General features: G+C 49.7%; 4 protein-coding genes across 6 annotated transcripts; 2 read left to right on the top strand and 2 right to left on the bottom strand.

Moving 5' to 3' along the window:
• Positions 1-3924: 3924 nt before the first annotated feature.
• ATP5MF (ATP synthase membrane subunit f) lies at positions 3925-5795 on the top strand. Its single transcript, XM_064673252.1, has 4 exons — positions 3925-4030; positions 4122-4229; positions 5183-5299; positions 5628-5795. Exons 1-4 carry the CDS (start codon positions 3931-3933, stop codon positions 5654-5656), a joined length of 354 nt encoding a protein of 117 aa, XP_064529322.1. The 5' UTR covers positions 3925-3930; the 3' UTR covers positions 5657-5795.
• A 521-nt stretch (positions 5796-6316) lies between these two features.
• On the bottom strand, positions 6317-12771 carry CPSF4 (cleavage and polyadenylation specific factor 4). 2 transcript variants are annotated; one of them, XM_064673246.1, is made up of 8 exons: positions 12495-12770; positions 11516-11566; positions 10853-11005; positions 9970-10065; positions 9725-9818; positions 8939-9011; positions 8302-8394; positions 6317-7554 (listed from the first exon to the last, which is right to left on the bottom strand). In XM_064673246.1, the coding sequence occupies exons 1-8, from the start codon at positions 12595-12597 to the stop codon at positions 7486-7488; spliced, it is 732 nt and encodes a 243-aa protein (XP_064529316.1). In that variant the 5' UTR covers positions 12598-12770; the 3' UTR covers positions 6317-7485. The 2 variants fall into 2 exon arrangements, with proteins under 2 accessions (XP_064529316.1, XP_064529317.1); XM_064673247.1 differs by lacking the exon at positions 8939-9011 and having other exon boundaries at positions 12495-12771.
• Positions 12772-13013: 242 nt separating this feature from the next.
• Positions 13014-17673, top strand: PTCD1 (pentatricopeptide repeat domain 1). The gene is made up of 8 exons (XM_064673244.1): positions 13014-13561; positions 14100-14240; positions 14434-14652; positions 15256-15357; positions 15670-16422; positions 16658-16774; positions 16998-17180; positions 17386-17673. Exons 1-8 carry the CDS (start codon positions 13121-13123, stop codon positions 17551-17553), a joined length of 2124 nt encoding a protein of 707 aa, XP_064529314.1. The 5' UTR covers positions 13014-13120; the 3' UTR covers positions 17554-17673.
• A 466-nt stretch (positions 17674-18139) lies between these two features.
• BUD31 (BUD31 homolog) lies at positions 18140-20374 on the bottom strand. 2 transcript variants are annotated; one of them, XM_064673249.1, is made up of 5 exons: positions 20233-20374; positions 19702-19858; positions 19122-19244; positions 18755-18921; positions 18140-18411 (listed from the first exon to the last, which is right to left on the bottom strand). In XM_064673249.1, exons 2-5 carry the CDS (start codon positions 19793-19795, stop codon positions 18361-18363), a joined length of 435 nt encoding a protein of 144 aa, XP_064529319.1. In that variant the 5' UTR covers positions 19796-19858; positions 20233-20374; the 3' UTR covers positions 18140-18360. The 2 variants fall into 2 exon arrangements, with proteins under 2 accessions (XP_064529319.1, XP_064529320.1); XM_064673250.1 differs by having other exon boundaries at positions 20327-20369.
• Positions 20375-20401: the final 27 nt, after the last annotated feature.

Raw genomic sequence — 20401 nt, 5'->3', positions numbered from 1 at the left:
GTTTTGGAGCCAAGAGGCATCCTGTGCCAAACCACATGTTTCAGAACCATATTTGGTCCACAAACCACCAAAGGTTTGATCCTTTATTAAAAGCACTGGGTGCTTTGTCATCAGTTTCGATAGGGGCAGGACCCCTGTTTAGGTAAATCCTCGTCTCTTGACCTTCTTGAAGGCCACTCTGTGCCACCTCCCACACCTATGGACAGTGTGTTTGCACATTACTACAGTACCACTGACCACCCAGGTGAGACCCCGAGTTTTCAAAAGTTAGCACACAGAACAGGAAAAATGATCCCAGCCTCTGAGGCAGGCTGTTTGCTTTGTTGTTTTTTGAAGTTGTGCTTTTTACTTCTCCTTTTCAGCAAGTTAAATGAAGAGTGTTACTTAACTTTTCAGGCCACAACTGAATCTTTGGACTGAAAGCTGCAATATTATGTGTTACCCTTGTTAGTGGAGGAAGGAAACCTCTTTCGTATCCATTGACGTCTTTTGCAAAATACTCTGTGTATTTTGAGTTTGTTTCTATTTCTACTTCTATTATTTCTATGCCATTACTTATGAACTTCACAGCATTTTCCAGAGACGTCTTCACTGAGATGAAAACCTCAGGGCAACACTCCATTAGGCTTTTATTTTTAGAGGTTGGGTTAAACCTTCTTGAAATCAGTAGGTTTAACTGCATTCCTTTATTTAGGGTAGCTGAAGGAGACATTAAGTCTATTTCCACCCACATTATAAGATTACTCAAGAACCTGAAGGCTCTGGGAGGACAGTTTGGGGTAGGATATTAAAAGGAAAGAAGGTCACATGTGGATGGACTCTACAGTTCAGGTGGAGGAAGAGACAGAAAGATGGAGCATTGAAACAGGCAGGGAACGGAAACTTCAAAGAGCCTGAATAATCAGTGATATAAAACCTGGACTGAATACAAGGATTTGGGGTCACATTGATGCTAGGAGCAGGTCTGGAGCTCTAAGCAAGGAAACTGGCCCTCAATGCCTGATTTCTTCTGTGTTTAGGAAAGAAGGGCTGTGAGCATTCTTGCAAGCAAACAGAGACACATCAGAAACACCTTCCTTTGTCACTCCTCCTCCCATCTGGGTCAACCAACCAGACCCTGAATTTTGGCCAGCAGCACAGGTCAGAGGGAGGAAATGTGCTGCAAAACCTCCTGCACATCTGTACCATTTCACTCTTCCTGCTTGGGTCAGGTTAAGGTGGCATAAAGACACAGCCCTGTTCCTCTCACACTGCCAGAGCAGGCGGCCCAGGCCCAGGGCTGGGGCACTGCTGTCTTTGATTGCATTGGAGATGGATCCTCACTCAGGATTTCCATTCCTACCCTAACAAACCAAATTTCCCCTGATATTGCTACGGGCATTTGAGCTTTTCTGCTCTGCAGAGAACTCCTTAAAATGAGGCCCCCACCACTGGCTTTCTTCCTGTAGGTGAATTAGTCTGCCTTGCATGGGTAATCCTATTTAAAACAATAGGTTGCCTTGCAAGAAGGAGGGAAGATAGTTTGGAGCATGATTTTCTGTAAGTACTGTAAAAAGGCCACATAGTAGTTCATCAGGGGACACTTCAGCCATGAAATGACAGTTACCGGTAAAGTTCACTAATAAAATAAAAGATAATTTAATGAGTGGATTTTTAACCCATTTAACAGAGTCTAAATTTGGAAGGCTTTCTTCAGGTGATGAGGCAGACTATGCTTTCATACTCTTACTTTCTGTTATTAATTGAACTAAAAAAAATCAGGTAGTAATCTATTCCTTCTGCTTTTGTTTTTATGTTATGGGAGAGCACTATTCAATGTAAATAAATTAATTTTGGTAAAAGAGCAGGTGAAGCTGGACACGGAGACCAGCCTCTGAGTGATATGTGTGACACGGTGCCATATCTCTTGAGACAACACAGGTGCCACACCTCAACTGATTTAATACCAGGTAACACAACCCTGCAGATTCTAATCCAAGAATCCTGCAGTGGCAGGAGGGAGGCGTGTGGAATAAGACTCTGTGACCTAAGAGCAGTAAAAGCTGCAGAGATTAGAGTTTATGTAGGAGCCCTGTGGGCTCCCCTCGGCGTCTTTAGTTTTCATCTCTGATCCGCTCTAACACTCCTCTGTGGGATGGATATTTCGTGTCTGGGAAAGCTGGGGGGCTGGCTGACCTGCCAGGAGCTGCGGGGGACGGCTGCTCCCCGGTTGCTGCTGCATCACTTTGCTCTTCAGCATCGGCACAATCAACAACAACAAACCCTGACACTGTTACGAACCTGTAAAGGAGGATTTGAAGCCTCTAGAGGTCACTAAATGGGGACCATCGCTGCAGCGGCTGCATCCTCTGCCCGCGAGTGACACCTGCTGGGTCCCAGGGCTGCAGGTCTGTGTCTGCTCAGGGCGGACTTTCTGGAGGTCTGTGAGCACTAAACCCCCCAGAAAGGCTCTGGGCAACATTAGATAAATCTGGGTGGCTCTTTCCTGCTCTGCTCCGTGCTGGCGTGGCCTCACCTCCAGTCCTGGGTGTGGATTCGGCACACCACAATACAAGATATAAAGCTATCAGAAGGAGGGTTGTGAAGATGGGGAAGGGTCTATAGGGGCTGTATGAGGAGTAGTTGAGGTCACTTGGTCTGCTCAGCCTGGAGGAGACTGAGGGGAGATTCATCAGGGTCTGCAGCTTCCACATGAGGGGCAGCTCCAATCTCTACTCCCTGTGACCAGTGACAGGACCCAGGGAATGGCTTGGTGCTGTGACAGGGGAGGGCTGGATATAAGGAAAAGGTTCTTCCCCCAGAGGGTGGCTGGGCACTGACCAGGCTCCCCAGGGCAGTGGGCACAGCGCCAAGACTGACAGAGCTCAAGGAGTGTTTGGACAACGTTCTCAGGGACAGGTGGGGCTGTTGGGGCGTCCATGAAGGGCCAGAATTTGGACTGGATGATCTTTTATGGGTCCCTTCCAACTCAGGCATTTTGATTCCTGTTGCAAGAAGGCAAATCTTGTCTTTATCCACACATTAACTCTTCCACCACTCTGGTTGTGCAGGTTTACTTACACCACATACCAATGACCCAGCCTCTCTTTTTGACACCCATCCCGAGGAGCTTTTGTAGAACACAGTATTTTCCCACAGGGAAAAGTCCAGAGTGGGCACCAAAATGGGATTTCTTACAGTACAATAAACAAGTGTTGCAGTATATACTGTCTATATACTGTCTGTGAACTCACATTTAGTGTTAGAGCTGCAACTTCACAACACACTGGCAAAGGTTCTTTTGTGGGACATCAGTGGGACTGCTGATAGAGTCTTGTGATGATGCTGATGAGGATTTGTGGATTTTTCCTATATATTCTCACAATACAAAGCACCAGCAAGGAGGGCACCGATACCCCACACAGTACATTGGGACAGTCCAAGGCACTGCCCTGGGGCATCAGAGAACAAACACCCTAGGGAGTTGTTTGCCATCCCCTGGGGGGAACCTGCTGGAGCGGGACCAGAGGGAAAACACCACAGCCCAGGACGGTGCCAGGCTGGCAGTGCCCTCACACAGCCCTCAGCCTGCAGCCCCCATTGGGAACTGACCCCCAATGAGGAGATCATGGAATCATAAGAGTTTTAAGGGGTTGGAATGGACCTTAAAGATCATCTCGTTCCACTCCCCTGCCATGGGCAGGACAACCTCCCACTATCCCAGGTTGCTCCAAGTCCCGTCCAACCTGACATTGGACAACCCCAGGAATGGGACAGCCATAGCTTTCCTGGGCAACCTCTGCTGGGGCCTCACCGCCCTCACAGGGAAGAATTTCCTCCCGACGTCTAACCTGAACTTCCCCCCTCTCAGTTTGTACTCGTTACTCCGCGTCCCGCCCCTAGGGCAGGACGGACCCAGGACCCGCCCTGAGGGGCCGCGCCCTTCCCAACATGGCGCCGCCCCCTCCCCGCCCCATCCGGGTCCCCCCGCCCTCCCTCCCGTGGTGCCCCGCGCGCCGCTCCGGCCGCTCCAAGATGGCGCAGCCGCCGGGTGAGTGCGGGGGCTCCAAGGTGACCGCGGCCCCCTCACCCCTCCAGCCTCCCTCCCCTCTCACCCCGCTCTCTCCCTCTCCCCACCGCAGTTCTCCTCAAGGACACGAAGCTGATGGACGTGAAGCTGGGCCAGCTGCCGTCCTGGCTGGCCATGAGGGACTTCACCCCCGGCGGCATCGTGGGGGCCTGTCGACGAGGTGAGGGGGGCGCGGAGGGCGAGAATCCCTGAATCCCTTCTCCTGACGGAGCCAGGGAGAGCAGAGCAGCACACAGGCATCTCTGCCTGCCGGAGTGGATGTTGGCTTGGGCGAGGGAGGCGGTTCTGCAGCGCAGGGGCTGCTCCACGGAGGGCTTTGCCTTCCCAGAGCAGTTTCTCCTGTAACACCTCATTCTCCTATCTGTAAATTTGCTTCTCAGGTGAACTTTATTCACCAGAGGTTTTTTTTACATAATTCCTTCTCGTATAAAGGGGAAATGGGATGCCCTTAGTCCTGAACCCACTGGCTGAAAATCTCCAAGTTTCCCAACATCACAGGTCAATAAAAAATAATTTTTAAAAGCAGTTGAGCCCTGCAGATGGTACAAAAGGACACAGGGCACTTAAAATAACTTGGGAAGAGCTTTGACCAGTGTCCTTTGCTGTAGGTACTGATCTCATTCAGGCAGATCCAAACACAAAATATCAGATGCAAGAGTTTGCATTTGATAATACACATATGTACGTATATCATGTATATGCAATGGTATGGAAGAATTAGAGAACTCCAAAGCAGCTTGAACTCATCAGAGTAGATATAAACACAACATATCAAATGCAAGTGTCTGCATAACGTACATACACCAGTATGAAAGAATTAGATAACTCCTAAGTAGCTTGAGCTCATGAAAGTCACAATAATGTTTAGGGAAAAAATGATAAATGGCTTTTTTTCCCTTTTTTTTTTTTTTTTTAAGGCTTAGGGCTATTAACTTGAGATCACCTTGCTCAAGTGATGCAGAGGTTGCCTCCTCCCAGACTTACTTCTGAGACTTTCAGATGTGTTTCATTAGAAACAATTTCCTTAAGTTCTGTGAATCCAGGCTGCTTCTTTCTTACTCAGGAAAGCCCACAGCTCATCTGGCTGCTCTGAAAACTCTTCCTCCTCCCCAGGTTATGACAGATACTACAACAAATACATCAATGTGAAGAAGGGGGGCCTCGGGGGTATCTCCATGGTGCTGGCTGGGTATGTTGTTCTCAGCTACATCTGGAGCTACAGTCACATCAGTAAGTAAAAACAAGGCTCTCTGTGTGTGCAGGGCAGCTTGGGGTAATAAAAACAATCTGCTGCTGCTTTTAAAAATAAAATGAAAGATTGTGGGTAAACAAACTCAGCATAGAAACCTTGATTGTTTACTTGGTACATTACCAGCTGGCCAGTATTTTCTTGGCAATGAAGAAAGTTTAGGTCTTGGTGCCTGTCTGACCTGACAGGACTTAGAAAATACATGTTCAGGGAGTTTTTCAGAGTGCTTTCTTGCCTGTAATTTCAGGTGTGGTGGTTTTTTTTTTCCTTGTGACTTGAGCAAAATTAACTTGCTGTGCTTTGCTGCAGAGCACGACCGGCACAGGAAATACCACTGAGGCACCATCAGTGTCAGAAGGTGAAGGTACAGCTCCTGAACAGCCCTGGCTGCTGGCACAGTTACCCTGACAGAAGACATCACAACTATTCATGTTAAATCTGTGCTGTTGTGACCAATAATAAAGTGCTTACACTTTACGTTTCCTGAGCTGACACTCTCCTTAATTGAGTTGTTAATTGTACTGTGCATTCTCGGAGTTTCACCCCTCAGGGTGAAGAGGTGGTTGGGAAAGCATCTGCTCCTTGGACTGCATTATGAACTGGGAGAACTATTGCCTTTGATTTGAAAGAATGTCTGAGCTTTAGGTGGCATGTTGGTGTTTCTGGTTCTAAGGCTGTCCCCAGGCTCTGTAGGTATTTGGGCAGTTTTCCATCATTGCAGAACACTGTCTGAGATGAGACAGGTCTGCAACTCTCATTCTGTTACTGGGATTTTAATGCTCCTTGCCTCAGATAACCCAAAATTTCTATCAGAACTCTACCTGCTTTCACTGCTAAAGCTGGGAGGTCCTTCTGAGTGGGTATAAGCTCACACATCTCAGCCTGGCCACTGTTCAGCCTCTGGGGGCACAAAGTGTTACAAAGAGTGTCTGACCTTAGACTTGAAACTTGCAGTGACTGACTCCACAGTGAAATAACCCAGTCATTCACACCAGCAGAGGCTCTTCACTTCTCTTAATCAGATCAAGCCAGATCACCTTGTTCTTAAAGAAAAATAAATTCACAGCCAGCTTTTGCCATCAGTACATTTCAATAAAAACAAAGTATAAAGGCAGGCAGCAAACGAGAGATGGGGTCGAGTCAGTAAGGCTCACACTGGGGGGGAAATGTTTTTTTTTTCCTTTTTTTTAATACATTTTTTTGTCATTGGCCCTTTCAAAATAAGTCTTCTCAAAACAAATGGGGTTTGGGTTTGCAAAAAAATTGCTCTCAAAAGAAATCTCTACCACTTTTAAAAGCAGTGTTCCATAGGAAGATACAGCTCCACTTCCTGCTCTTCTCTAGGCTGTGGGAATCCCTGCTCAGTGTGAGCTGGATGATGGGGGGCTGGGGGAAGGCTCTTCTATTCCTACTTTCAAGACATGCTCATTTCCCTCCTTGCTTTCTGCAAATGGAAACTGAGCACAGATGCAGCTTTCCTATTAGGATTTTTGTCCTGTTCCTTACTGTCTGGCCGAGAGATTTTGCCAATTTATTCTCCCCTTGATTGGTTCTCACCCAGAAGATTAATTTCTAACCTTCAGTACAGCAAGAAGCACAGAAACAAAGCAAGTGGACACGAGTTTTACTGCCTGATGTACTTGAAGTGTTAAGTCAGCCATCAGGACAAGCTTTACCAGGCTGGGCCTGGAAACATGACTTTGCTGTTTAGGAGCTACAGGACAGCAGAATCCCTGTTTCTCACTGAGGAGAAGGCATTGCAAGTGTTAAATTTTCCCAGTCAGTCTTCCTGCTTCCACAGGGAAGGCTGAAACGCTGTAGGTTCTCCAAAGAGAAGTGGCAGAAGGAAAATACTTCAAAGAAACACTGGCCTAAGATGTGTTTACCTGGGGTGCTGCACCAGTAAGGGGTTGGTTTATCTACTGGCTTTTAGATCTACCTTTCATCAGGGCTCAATGAAAACAGGCAGAGGTCAAAATTGGTTTTAAAAAGGTTAAAACTTAAAAAAAATTGGAGACAATTACAAAAACGTTGCTTAGCAGCAGCCAGCCTCTGACCAGTTCTTTCAGTAATGGCATTAAAAAACAACCTGATTAATAGCTCCAGACATAGTGCTAGGCAGAAACCTTTCCTCAGCAGCAACAGCAACCTTGCACCTTCTGCTCCTTCACTGTCCACTGAGAAAGGCCAGATGTCCTTTGGTGCATCTGTTGGCATAATGACCTTTTTCTCCACACTGCAACAGAAAGAGAGACAGGAATTACTACACAGTTACATCTTTTTCCTTCTAGCTGCCTTTATCAAGGTAGCCAGCAACTGTTCCCATTTGGAAGCTTTTCCACAGGTGCAGAATTTAGCAGGTGAAGTGAAATATGTTGTCACAAGGGATATGATCTATGGGCTGCTTCCACACCTTGGAGCAAAAGCTGCTTCTGTGCTGGGAGCCAAGTGATGCCACTTTATTATAACCCACTACAAAGCAACACTCACAACCACAAACAGCAAAGGGCTGTAAAACACAAGGAGAATTTCAACATTTGAGGGTTCCAAGACTACTCCATCTGATATGCATTACATCAGAGACCTGTGGGGACTCTCCTGATCTGCTATCCTGAATTAAACAGAGCAAAGTGCCTCTGAACTTGAGAAAGTCACGAGCAGACTCATGACTTTGCACCTTAAAACCATTCAGAGAATATCCAGAGAAATGCCAATATCTGGTACAACACCATTTTCCAGATCTGTAATTTGCTTGCAGGTAAAATAATAAGCAGCTGTTAAAGGTCTTCAGTGAAATGGATTCAGACATTTAATACCCCCATCCAATCACAGTGATTTTTACAGGCAGAGTTGACACATATAGTGATGTAACTGCCAAGGCTGATGGAACAGGAAGATCCTTTGCCCTTTTCTAGTGCTGGAGTTGGGGCTTGTGAGGAAAAAACCTTTTGTTTTCCCTCCTCATCCCTCCCCTCTGAATTACCTTGTAGCAGGTGACTTGCTCCAGGGGCCGGGGTCCTCTGTTCCCACTGTTGTTGTTTTGAGACTGCATGACTCCAATGACTTGGGGTGTCCTCTGTTGGTTTGGAGAAGAGTTCTGACTCGTTAAGTGCATCAAGGATAAAGATCTCTGTGGTTGTTATTTTGTTTAGAAGGGAAAAAGAGCACCCCATAATGTCAAATGATCAATTTTCCTCCAAATCTGTGTGTGGGTGCTCTGCCAGCTGGAGCACCAGAGAGAAGAAATCAAGCACTGAGCCTTACAAAGCCCAGATATCCTGTTTTTCTCTGAAAGCAGATTTGGAGAGTAGGTTTAGGCTGCTAAAATATCATTGCCATCAAGGAGGGATGTCACACAGATTACACAAACTGGCAGACTGCTGCACAACCACGTGTGACGTGCTCCTGTGTCGCGTGGGAGTGTTCTGTGACCAGATCTCCGTGTCAAGTTGGAACAATTGTGGGGCTCTCATCACTATGATGCTCACTCCTTAATTCTCCCTTCCAGACCCAAGAGCCTGAGTGCCCAATTTTGACCACTTGGACAATATATTCTATTTTAAAGCACTGTGGGAAAGGCTTGAGGGCAGGCGTGTGGGGGAGGCAGGGGAAGTGTGTACCTTTTGCTGTGTTTGTGTCGGCTGAGGCAGTGGTGGTTGCTCTGTGGTTCCCATTGGCAGTTCAAACCGAGGGCTGGTTTAGATGGAAACAAGAAAATTGATTCTCAAATCATATCCCAACGTTTTAGCATCAGCTCAGTCAAGTAAATCCAAAGAACAGAACGTTCAGCCAATTGAATTTGGCTCACAGGAAACAGACCTCCCCCTTTCCACTTCTCTTTCCATGCGTGTAACACATCCCTCTGCCTGTGAAGCCTTCTGGAATATAAAACCCTGTGATCCCACTGCACTGACAGCATCTAATCACCACTCCAGAGTCTTACTGGGAGCTCTCTGGAGAGACCCTGCCTCATATCACAGAATGGTTTTGGCTGGAAGGGACCTTAAACCTCATCTTGTTCCACTCCCCTGCCATGGGCAGGGACACCTTCCACTAGCCCAGGTTGCTCCAAGCCCTGTCCAAGCTGGCCTTGGACACTTCCAGGGATGGGGCAGCCACAGCTTCTCTGGGCAACCTGTGCCAGGGCTTCACCACTCTCACAGGGAAAAATTTTTTCTGATATCTAATCTAAACCTACTTTCTTTTGGTTTAAAACCATCCCCCTTATCCTGTCACTACATGTTCTTGTAAATAGTCTCTCTTTCCTCAGATGAGTAAAAATTTGGCCAAACTAAACCTTGGCCAAACCTCCAAAGCCATTGGGAAGCACTGGAGCACCCTCATTTGACATTTACCAGATTCTAAGGGAAACAGAAGGTTCCAGGCCAGGCCTGGAGCATACTCACTGCATGAATTTACAGGCAGGTCCCTCTGGGCAGAATCCTACCAGGTAATTCACACAAATGACTCTCCGAGTGTGCCGGTGTCTGCAGAGGGGACCTGCAATACAGAGCTCAGCAGTCTCCATCTCATAAATCCCTACCCCAGCACTCAGCAGAGCAAGTACACCAGCAGATCATGCAAAGAGAGAACAGCAACACCCCACCCCTGACTTAGAGCCACAGAAACAGCAGCTGTGTGAGGTACATACCGTGTTTACAGAAGCCTCTGTCATACCAGGGACAGTCTTTGATCTTCGACTCCGGGTCAATGTGCAAGAATGGACATTCTTTGTTACTGCATTCCCCTGTACCAAAGGCAAACACACTTCTCAGTCAACGGTGCAGGTCTGAATTCAAAATGACTCTCAAAACATCACCTGGATCGTGTAGCTCCCACAGGGCTGTTGCCAACACTCGTAAGTCCAGGCACAACAGTCTTACTGCCTGTCTTAACCTACATGGAGAACACCACGGATTCATCCCTGGTGAGTAAAGTTCTACCAGACTGGATAATTTATGTGTGCTTTTAAAAACAACAGGGAAACTAAATTTGAAAGAGCAGTCATGATAACAAAACCCAAACATTTAGTGCACCAGAACCGTGGAGAAACTACAAATTGCACACTAACCTCAATCCAAGGAAACCTACAAGACTGTAGGTTTCTGGCAGCAAGTTGCCTCATTATGTCCAGATCTCCAGAGCTGGAAAGCAAGTGCATAAAAGTTTTGCACCCCCATGCCCTCTGCTGCTCATCAACTCCCCAAAATAAGTCATGCAAAGACCAGCTGCTCAGCCTACTCCTCTCTTACCCCAAAAAATGAACATAAGGCATAAAACTCAGTGAAAACTTGAACTTCCCCCCTCTTCCTGCAAAGGGGACAAGCTCTTGAGAGTGAAGACATCTACAATATGTCACAAAGTTGGGTGGATAATAAGGTGAAGGACTAAGCAGATCTGAAAAAAATGATAATCTAACATCTCATCACACACAGAAGAACCGGAATGCTCTGAAGATGGATGAGAGGGATGTACCAGGATCCTCTTCACCAGGCTCCCACACCAGCAAAGGACAACAAGCAGGGGTTACTTACCAAATTTGGAGTAGAAGTAACACTCAGGCATCTTGGTCATGTCATACTCGTGCAGAAACTCGCACTGGTCTCCCTTTTTGCACAGTCCTCGCAGCCAGTGTTTACAAACAACTGTCTTTTCCCCACTGATGTGTCGGAACGGGCACATGCCCCCTGTGGAAGGATGGATGGGGCAAGGAGAAGGGAGAAGAGAACAATTCAAATACATGTCACAAGGAGGAACAGGGCAATGGCAACACTTTGTTCCCCTCTGCAATAGGGGTTTCAGAAGACATCAGTTGTGATTTCAGCCTTAAGTGACAACAGCAAAAGAGGGAGTTCCAAAAAAGTCTTGTGTAACCCTCTAAAAAAGTCTCCAGCTCTTAATCTTGACAACTGTAAACCACAGCAATTAATCCAGGCACATCCACAGCAAGGTCTGTGTGTGGCAAGTTCACACCTTCCTTTAACAGGAGCTTTCCTTATTCACCTCCCAATGCCTTTAAAATATACCATTATTTCCCAACTGCTGCAGTTATTCCAACATCCTTCAGTTATATCCTCTATCTGTGTTATGCCCTCAGCTTTACTGATCAAGAGTACTATAAACAGAGCTAGAAAATCTGTTTTTCGCCCATCCACCCTGCAGGAATAATTGCATTTCCACCCTTCCATATGACTTGCCTTTTCCACATGCCGCCTTTAAAAAGAACTCACAGACAGCCGCGCCCGATTCTGTGGAGAACAAGGAAATATAGTTAATTTCAACAAAGCTTCCTGGCAACTTTTTAATTATTTCTCCCTAGAAAGACAATCTGGTCCTCAACATCGAAGGAAAAGCAGCGTTTTGGTTTGGGGAATTTACTTGTTCAAGCCTGGCCCTTCACAAATATCTGTAATTTTCTTGGGGGCACCAAGGGGAATTTGCAGAGATTTGGTGGTGCTTGTTTTGTTTTTCAGCTATTTTGGTTTTGTTGATTGGGTTGTCCTCTGCCATTAAATCAATCATGTCAATAAATCACAGAATATTCTGAGTTGGAAGGGACCCACAATGATCACTGAAGTCCAACTCCTGAACCCTTTACTTACAGTCCTGGCCTTAATAGTCTTATAGTTTTTAACCAGAACAGCCTGAAACAACCATTAGCATGTTATCCCTTGCTGATCCTGATCAATAGGAATGTTCAAGGGAGTTAAAACAAAACTTTAGTAGACTAGCCAAAAAAATCCAGCAAACTACGAGTCTCCTGAGTCTGTTTGTGTCAGACTGAAGGAAAAGGTTTAGAGACTCAGCCACAGATAAATCTAAAGATGACAACTCCCTGCCATTCAAAATGCTTCATGTATCAAGAAGTGATGAAAGGAGAAACATAAAGTACTGTGCAGGACAGTGATGTTTATTCAACATGAGCACCTCAGGGTTCATTTTTCCAGCGTGGCTAGGTACTAACGAGAGTTTTTGTTAAGTAAAAAACAAAAACATCTGGATTAGGACCGACACCTCATGGGAAAGCGGAAGTTGGGTGGATCTGAGGATAGGACCCGAGGAAGACCCTGAGATCCCTGGAAACATCCCACCAAGCCCAGCCCAGCCCAGCCCAGCCTCCTCAGCCTCACAGTCCCAGCGGCCCCAGCACCCAGGGAGGAAGGACCCCACACGCACTGTCCATGCCAGGAAAGGGCAGCGGCTGTGCCCCCAGCTGCTGCTCCACGGCCAGCTCCAGGTCGAACGTGATGTGGTCCACGCTGGCGATGAGCTCCTGCATGGTGGCAGCTGGGGGCCGGCGGCAGCGAGAGGGTAGGGGCGGAATGGTGGCGGTGGTGGCCGCGGCGGCCGGGCGGGCCCGGGCGGGCCCGGCCCGGCCCGCTCCGCTCCGCGCCGGCAGTGCCTGCGGTGAGGGGAGGCGGCGGCGGCAGCCCCGTGGCCGCCCCGCGCCGCCCGCCCGCGGAATGACGGGACCCACGGCGGGCACGGCCCGCCCGGCGGGCAGCGCGCGCGCTCCCGCCAATCAGCGCCCGCGGCACCGCGTCCCCGGCGGGCAGCGCGCGCGCTCCCGCCAATCAGAGGCCGCCCGCCGCCGCCCCGCCCCTTCCGCGCGCGCAGGCGCCGAGGGTCAGAGGAGGGGCGGGGCGGGGCGACGGTGCCTGTGAGGGGCCGGGCCCTCTCCCCGGTCCCGCTGTCCCGCTCGGGCCCCCGCTCCGGTTTCCGGTCTGGTCCCGCGAGGTCCCGGCTCCGCGCTCCGAACCCCGCTCGGGTCCCTCCTCCCTCCCGGGGGCAGCGGGCACACCATGAGCTCCCTGCGGCTCCTCGTCCCGCGCTGGTGCCGCGGTGCCTCCCCCGCTGTGCTGCGGGCGCGGAGCGCGGCCCCCGGGGGTGGCTCCGGGCCGGCCCCGTTCCTGCCCCGGCCCCCGGGCCAGGCCCCGCTGACACGGCTGTGCAGCTCCTCACAGCCCTCCTGCAAACTGCCCGGGAGCGGCCCCAGGGACATCGGTGCTGGCAGCTGCACTGCAGCCCCCGAGGAGGAGGAGGAGGATGAAGGCGTGGAGTTCGGGACGCTGTCTGATAAGTTTTCCTCTAGAAAGTATTACCACAAAGCCTCATCACGCTTTTGGGATTTAAAGCTTCAAGAAGAGGGGGAGGAAGAACCAGAAAGAAAACCTCGACGCGGCCCTAAGAACACACCGTACTGGTACTTCCTACGGTGCAAGGCCCTCATCAAAGAGGACAAGGTTGGGTCCTAGTTCTTCTCTCTTTTTTTAATATCACTGATGAAAGATGCAGCTCTGACCCATCTATCACTTACTTGGTATCTCTACAGAAAGAAAAAAAATAGAATTTGTTGTAGAATCATCACAGAATCCCAGAATGGTTTGGGTTGGAAGGGGCCTTAAAGCTCATCCAGTCCCACCCCCTGCCATGGGCAGGGACACCTTCCACTAGCCCAGGTTGCTCCAAGCCCCATCCAACCTGGCCTTGGGCACTTCCAGGGATGGGGCAGCCCCAGCTTCTCTGGGCAACCTGTGCCAGGGCCTCACCACCCTCCCAGGGAAGAATTTCTTCCTGATCTAAATATCCCCTTTTTCAGCTTGAAGCCCTTCCCTCTTGTCCTGTCACCACGTGCCCTGTCAAAAGTCCCTCTCCAGCCTTTGTATGAGGAACCCCACGCTCTGTAGGACTTCTACTGCTATCTGCCCAGAGCTGCATGCTTTAATATCCATTGTAATTCATTATCTTGTTCCTTATTGTGGATTTTCCTCTTCCCTGTAGCTGGCAGAGGCTCTGGAGCTGTTTGAGGTGCAGATGCTGAAGGAGGAGCGTGTCCAGCCGGCGGAAAGCAATTACACCGTTCTCATTGGTGGCTGTGGCAGGGTTGGCTATGTGAAAAAGGCATTCAGGCTCTACAATGACGTAGGTTTAAGTTCTCTCTCAAAACATTTTTCCAAACTAAAACTCTTCCAAACATTCAGTCACTTTTGTCTCCAAAATGCCTTTGAGTGAAGCGTTGGCACCTTCTTAGCCTGAAACTCTTAGAAGCAAGATAAAAAGTTCTACAAGCCCTGCCTTAAGGAAGCAAGTTCAACTGCTCCTTCTCTTCCCCTAGATGAAAAAACGAGGGTTGGTCCCCACGGAGGCCACTTACACGGCCCTGTTCAACGCCTGTGCCGAGTCGCCGTGGAAGGACTCGGGGCTGCAGAGCGCCCTGAAACTGCGGCAGCAGCTGCAGAGCAAGAACGAGGAGCTGAACCTCATCACCTACCACGCCCTGCTCAAGGTCTGCGCCCTCTGCTCGGACCTCAAGATGTGCTTCGATGTACTCAAGGTAAACAGGTCGTTTTTCCCACGTTAAACCTGGTCTGCTGTGGTTAAAGCTCCTGGAAGTCGTCACGTCGCGTCGTTTTTTTAATTTCGTTTCCAGCAGAGAGAACGGCAGATCATGTGTTTATGTTTCATTGGGCCTTATTCTCCTGCAGTGAAATTCTACATACCAAACACCAAGTACCTAAAAAGAGGCAGCTTTGGCTTTAAAATTGGTCAGGTGTTATAAAAATAACAACAGGTGTGTCAGAAACTTACCAAACAAAGTTTCTGTGGAGTTCGCATGTACCGTCTCTGTCTCCCCTCCTCATTCTGGACACCTGTATATTGATACCTGGCTCCTTTTAGGGCTCTTACAGCAGCTCTTCTCAGAAGGGCCAGTCTGGGAATAGCTAAACAGATTGTTGTTTCTGCCTCCAGATTCCCCATACCTCCCATAAGGATCTGGGCATGTTTCAGGGCTCTCTTTCTCCTGGAGCAGTGGTTCTGTTCACCCTATGCCTTGTTTCTTCTCTTTCCCCAGAAAACGACAGTAGAATCAGAGCTTCACAGCCAACTGCACCAGACTGGATAACTGGGAAGTTTAATGTTTTCTCTGCTTTTTTAGGAGATTGTGCAGAAGGGGCATGTCCTGACAGCTGAGACCTTCAGCTTCCTTCTCATGAGCTGCATAAAGGACAGTGAAAACGGGTTCCGATACGCCTTGCAGGTGTGTCCTCATGTTCTAACTGGGAGGGGGAAGTGCTGCTGTATTGTAACTCATCACTTGAACACAGTGGGTGGCTCAGGGCTGGTGAAATGGGAGGAGCTCAGCTCCTCCTAGGACAAGTTCTGAAAACTAGACTTCCACCAGGATATCCTGTACGCTGGTGAACAGCCCTGGATCATCTCACAGGGCTCCACTAACTTGAGGTCACTGTCCTTGTCGTGCTGTAAACTCTGCACACAGATGTGCCTACAGCCTGCTAGACATGCTGCTGTTATTTAATATCACATCAGCTGTGCATCTTCCCCTCTTCAGGTCTGGAAAGAAATGACTAAACTTGGGATAAAGGGCAACAGCCACACCTACAACCTGATGCTGCGCGCGGCAAGAGACTGCGGGATCGGCGACCCCGTGCTGGCCTCTGAACTCCTGCTCAGACCCCCTGAGAACTCACCTCAGCTACAGCTCCCACCTGGGAAGCGGAAGGAAAGGATGAGAAATTGGAGGAAGAAGGGATCAGAGAGTGTTGCTGTCCAGCTGGATGTGGAAGCTATGGAAAAGCAATTATTTCAGGAGAGCTCGGTGCAGCCCGAGGAACTGATTCAGCAACAAAATAAAGATGTGAATCAGGCCGAAGAAGAACCAGCTGCTCCTGACAGCCCCAGTGTCACCCACAGCAGGGCTGGAGCCTTGATGAGGAGAGACCACAGGGAGATGGAGCTGGAACAGGCACACCCAAGCCAGGAGCTGCCTTTCTGCAACCTGCCCAACTTGCTCGATTCCAGGATGCCTGACGCAGCCGTGGTTTCCTTGGGGACAGTGGCCACACCATCCCACAGGCTGGCTTTGATGGGGGACGTGGAGGGATTCTTGAACAAAATGAAAGAGGACAATGCAGAGCCCAACATTAAAACATTCACGTTACTGGCTGAGCTGGTGGAACCCCAAAGCCCCTCAGAGTCCTCCTTGCTGGCACTGCTGGATGAGCATAAAGTGAAAGTAGATGTGACCTTCTTTAACACTTTAATAAGGAAGAAAAGCAAACAGGGAGACCTGGAGGGAGCAAAGGTGAGAGAAAATCTCAGAACCGGCCCTCTCACCACCTCCTTGTCTCACGCCTCCTGTGTTTTGCTGTGAGACCCATTTCTCTGTCCATGACAGAAACTGGGATCTCACATTTTTCCACAAACTGGTACTTGGGTTAATTTCTAAGTATGGATTCCATTCTAGCACATCCAGCTTCCTGTCTGGAAAGCTATAGTGATGCTTTTTGGGAACTGATGCCAAGACTTGTATCTTGCAGAGCGTGCTGCCAGCTCTGGTGAAGAGGGGACTGTCACCCAACCTCCAGACATTCTGTAACTTGGCAATTGCTTGCCACCAGGAGAAGGATGGACTGCAGCTCCTCTCGGATTTGAAGGTAATCAAAGAAAAATCCTCTGCTGCTTGGGGTTGAAGCTGCAGGGAGAGGCAAAATGAAGGGTTAATGCTGCTAAAATACCTGCTGAGGTTTTTGTGGCAGGTAGTTGTGTTCTCACTTCCAGGGAGCTGTGCTCCTTGTGTGAGAAGGAGGCTTTTCCTTCTCGGAGTTCTGCACTAGTCAGCAGATAAAAAAGTTTAACTGCAGCATTTGTGGTTTCCAGAGGTCTGGAATAACTCCCAACAAGTACATCTACAGCACCCTCATTGCTGGTGCTGTGAGGAAGCTGGATTACAGTTACCTGACAGAGATCCTGCGGGACATGAGGAACAACGAGGTGGCTCCCAACGAGGTGATCATCCGCCAGCTGGAGTTCGCAGCACAGTACCCCCCAAAATTCGACAGGGTAAGGAGCCAGCACTGCTCAGGGTGTGAAGGGGTCACAAAGGACAGCAGCAAGGGAGGGGAATCACAGATGCCTGAGTTTCCTTTGGGTTTGTCTGATCTGGCTGACATGATCACTCTTTCTTCGGTAGCAGCTTGTAGCTCTCTCGGTACCGAAGTGAGTTCTTGTCTAACAGAAACTTGTTTTGTTGGATTTCTGTTTGCAGTACAAGTCCAGGAACCCATACCTGGAGAAGATTGATGGTTTCCGTGGCTACTACCACCGGTGGTTAAAAGTTATGGCTGGAGAGGAGACCCCCCACCCCTGGGCCAAATACAGGACAGCCAAACGTGGGGTGCAGGACAGCGAGGCCGAGGCTGTGCAGGAACAGTGAGCAGGAGGAGGGCATTTCAAGTTCTTCCAGCACAAGGAACATGCATGACTTGCTGCTTCAAACTGCTTGTAGTAAAGCTGCTTCTACATAATAAAATATTTTGTTTTAAGGAGAAGCAAATACGTTTTCAGTGGATTTCCTTAAGAGGATTAGACAGGCTGTAGTTCAGCAAACCCTGTGCTTAACAAGGAAGAAGCAAAATCAGATTGAACAGGGCTTTAACTCAGTGCTGGTTTTGACTGTGTTCTGTGTTCTGTCACTTCACATGTGACCTGTAAGTCTCTAGACTGCTGGCATTCCTGAAAGGATCTATGCATTAATTCCAGGGTACACACCTCAGCAGAGAATTCCAGTGAAATTCAGCTGCCACCTACACAGGGTCAGGGAAGAACTCAAATCCAATTGGATGCTGGGAAACTGTATTATTTTCTTTCCAAACAGCCTTTTAAACTGAAGTTAGTTGAGAAGGGTGAGAGCTGGTTGAAAACCAACTCACATTCAGAACAACCTTCAAACCAAGCACCCAGAACACATCCAACAGGAGAAAAGGGGCACAGGAATGTTTTGCCAGAACATGACACCACTCTCAGGAAGGCAAACTTTATTTTAAAATAAATGGCTACACAAAACCCTACTCCAGAGCACCCCCTCCCTCCCATTTATGCAGGATCCAGGTGATTATGCTGCTGCTTTAATTGCTTTACAGAAATATCCCATGCCAGGAAGTGGTGCAATTGCACTCATAGTCCATTGAGAAGGAGGAGGACATCCCTCAGAGTTCCCAAAGCAGTCTGATGACCAAAGGCTTCACCCAGAACAGCCTCTGCATCCACAGTGAGTGCACTCAATGATTCTGCCCTGAAAAAGGAACACGAGGAAGGTGTTTCAGCCAAGCCACAGACAGAGCAGGCTCAGGCCTTGAGGCAGGGAAGGGTTGTGTGTGGGAAGGGTTTCTACTGGCTAGCTTTCTGTTATTTCCCATACTTTAACAACTTTAAATGAGTGCCAAAGCTGATAGTAACTTCAGAACCAACTAGACACCAACTCTACCAACACAGGTAGCAAATGAGGAGAGGTAGGAAAAGGTAGAGGAAACTACCAGGAAGAACAGCACAACCTCCTCTGCTGTCCCTGACCTCAGAGAAGTCAGACCAGGTCCTACAAAGGTCCAGACCAGCAGAGGAACAAGCTGCACACTCACCACTTCCAGCTTGCTTTTGGGGACCCTGCAGATGCAGTTGGTTCCGAAGTTGGTGTCCCGTGTCTGGATGCAGCGCAGGCAGCACAGGTTCTCATAGCCCTGCTTCTTCCACTTGGCAATCAGGTTCTTGTCAGCATAGCCCTCCTTGATGCAGTACTCGTAGAGCTCTGGGGAGGGGCAGACATCACCACAGGGAAGTGTTGGAACACTCAGGAGTTACTGGCTGTAGTAACCAGCTGCCCAGCCTTCCCTCCACCCTCCCTGCCCACAAACCTGATCCTTCCCACCAGCTCCCAGTTCAGGTGCATCCACAGGTCGCACATCGCTCCAGTCTTCCCCTGCCCAAGGTAAAGCCCTGCCCTCTCACCTCTGCTGATGGCTTTCCTCTTGTAGAAGAGGTCGAAGATATAACGTGTTTTCTGGTGGTGGATTCTGAAGATGGGCCACAGGGATTCCACTTTCCTCTTCCCCTCGTGTGGCTCTGTCTCCGCTGGGAGGGAACACAAACACCAGGGTTCAGCTGGCAAATTATTTCCTCAGTCACTTGGCAATAAACTGGTCCAAGGGCACTCATAACTTTAATACATGGCAGGGATAAGACTGAGATTAATGGGAGAAGACTCAAATTAAAGGGGCCTGACCTGGAACAGTTCCTTTAGGGAATAAACCCACTGGCAGTGGGGTGAGTGACCCACACTGGGATGGTTGGTGACCTCATGCCTGGACAAGAACTACAAGTCTTTCCACACCCAAGGGAGCTCCAGCCCTAAACCAACCTGTAACCAAAGCTCTGTGCTCTGTAACCTGAGCTCACACCAAACCCAGGGACCAGCCCTAGCCCAGGCTCAGCAGCACTGGACAGAGCAGGTCCATCTGTACATGCAGGGCAAGCTGAGCTTCGTGAAGCAGCTCCCTGGAGCTTGTTCTGGGGTCACGGCCCCACTCACCTTCTCTCATCTTCTGATCCAGCTCATCCAGCGTGGGCTCAATGAGCTCCCACCCGTCTGGGGGGGGCTTCCTGCTCCTCTTCACTTTGGGCATTGCCTCAGGAACGGAGGGGGAAAGGCGAGGGCTCGAGGGTCTGCCTGCACTGCCTCGGGATCACTGGGGAAAACCAAAGGAAAGCAGTTGCCAGATATGTTTCTCCTAAGGCTCCTTTTCCTGTTTTCCTCTTCGAGGGTAAAAACGAGCTTCACGGAGCTCGTGAGAGGGGTGGAATCCCTGTGTTTGCTGCACAGTAAATTGGTTTTTCTCCTCCCGCACCCCGGGCCACCCGAGGCGACAGCTCCGGGAGCTCCCGGTGACAGCGGAGCGAGGCCCCGGGCCCGGCACCGGCGGCCCAGAGCGGAACCCGGGGGCGCTGGGGGAGAGGAGAGGCCGCGGATCCCGATTCCTGTCCCGGCCCCGCTCCCTGTTCCGATCACGGTCCCGATCCCGTTCCCTGTCCCGGTCCCAATCCCGGTCCCGGCCCCGCTCACCCGCCGCTCCCGGTCCCGATCTTAGTCCCGATCCCAGTTCCTGTCCCGCTCCCCGTCCCGTTCCCGTTCCCAATCCCAATCCCTCTCCCCTCACCCCTCTCCCGTCGCGCCGCCTCCGTCACCGGGGTCCTCCCGCGGCCCCGCCCTTGGGCCGCCCCACGCGCTGCCC

This window comes from Pseudopipra pipra, chromosome 16, assembly GCF_036250125.1.
Source record: "Pseudopipra pipra isolate bDixPip1 chromosome 16, bDixPip1.hap1, whole genome shotgun sequence".
Classification (NCBI taxonomy): Eukaryota; Metazoa; Chordata; class Aves; order Passeriformes; family Pipridae; genus Pseudopipra; species Pseudopipra pipra.
This window is presented reverse-complemented; position numbering and strand designations above follow the sequence as displayed.

What these genes read in the sequence shown, in the direction of transcription:
- CPSF4 (XM_064673247.1), bottom strand. Translation starts at nt 12,597, where the DNA reads ATGCAGGAGCTCATCGCCAGCGTGGACCACATCACGTTCGACCTGGAG. An exon ending in AAAGGCGGCATGTGGAAAAG is followed by an intron (nt 11,006 to 11,515) that starts GCAAGTCATATG and finishes ATCCTTCCACAG; the next exon opens with GGGGCATGTGCCCGTTCCGA. An exon ending in AGCAAGTCACCTGCTACAAG is followed by an intron (nt 7,555 to 8,301) that starts GTAATTCAGAGG and finishes TTTCTGTTGCAG; the next exon opens with TGTGGAGAAAAAGGTCATTA.
- PTCD1 (XM_064673244.1), top strand. Translation starts at nt 13,121, where the DNA reads ATGAGCTCCCTGCGGCTCCTCGTCCCGCGCTGGTGCCGCGGTGCCTCC. An exon ending in CCCTCATCAAAGAGGACAAG is followed by an intron (nt 13,562 to 14,099) that starts GTTGGGTCCTAG and finishes TCTTCCCTGTAG; the next exon opens with CTGGCAGAGGCTCTGGAGCT. An exon ending in ACCCCCCAAAATTCGACAGG is followed by an intron (nt 17,181 to 17,385) that starts GTAAGGAGCCAG and finishes TTCTGTTTGCAG; the next exon opens with TACAAGTCCAGGAACCCATA.
- BUD31 (XM_064673249.1), bottom strand. Translation starts at nt 19,795, where the DNA reads ATGCCCAAAGTGAAGAGGAGCAGGAAGCCCCCCCCAGACGGGTGGGAG. An exon ending in GAGGAAAGCCATCAGCAGAG is followed by an intron (nt 18,922 to 19,121) that starts GTGAGAGGGCAG and finishes GCCCCTCCCCAG; the next exon opens with AGCTCTACGAGTACTGCATC. An exon ending in CCAAAAGCAAGCTGGAAGTG is followed by an intron (nt 18,412 to 18,754) that starts GTGAGTGTGCAG and finishes TTCCTTTTTCAG; the next exon opens with GGCAGAATCATTGAGTGCAC.
- ATP5MF (XM_064673252.1), top strand. Translation starts at nt 3,931, where the DNA reads ATGGCGCCGCCCCCTCCCCGCCCCATCCGGGTCCCCCCGCCCTCCCTC. An exon ending in CGTGGGGGCCTGTCGACGAG is followed by an intron (nt 4,230 to 5,182) that starts GTGAGGGGGGCG and finishes CCTCCTCCCCAG; the next exon opens with GTTATGACAGATACTACAAC. An exon ending in CTGGAGCTACAGTCACATCA is followed by an intron (nt 5,300 to 5,627) that starts GTAAGTAAAAAC and finishes GCTTTGCTGCAG; the next exon opens with AGCACGACCGGCACAGGAAA.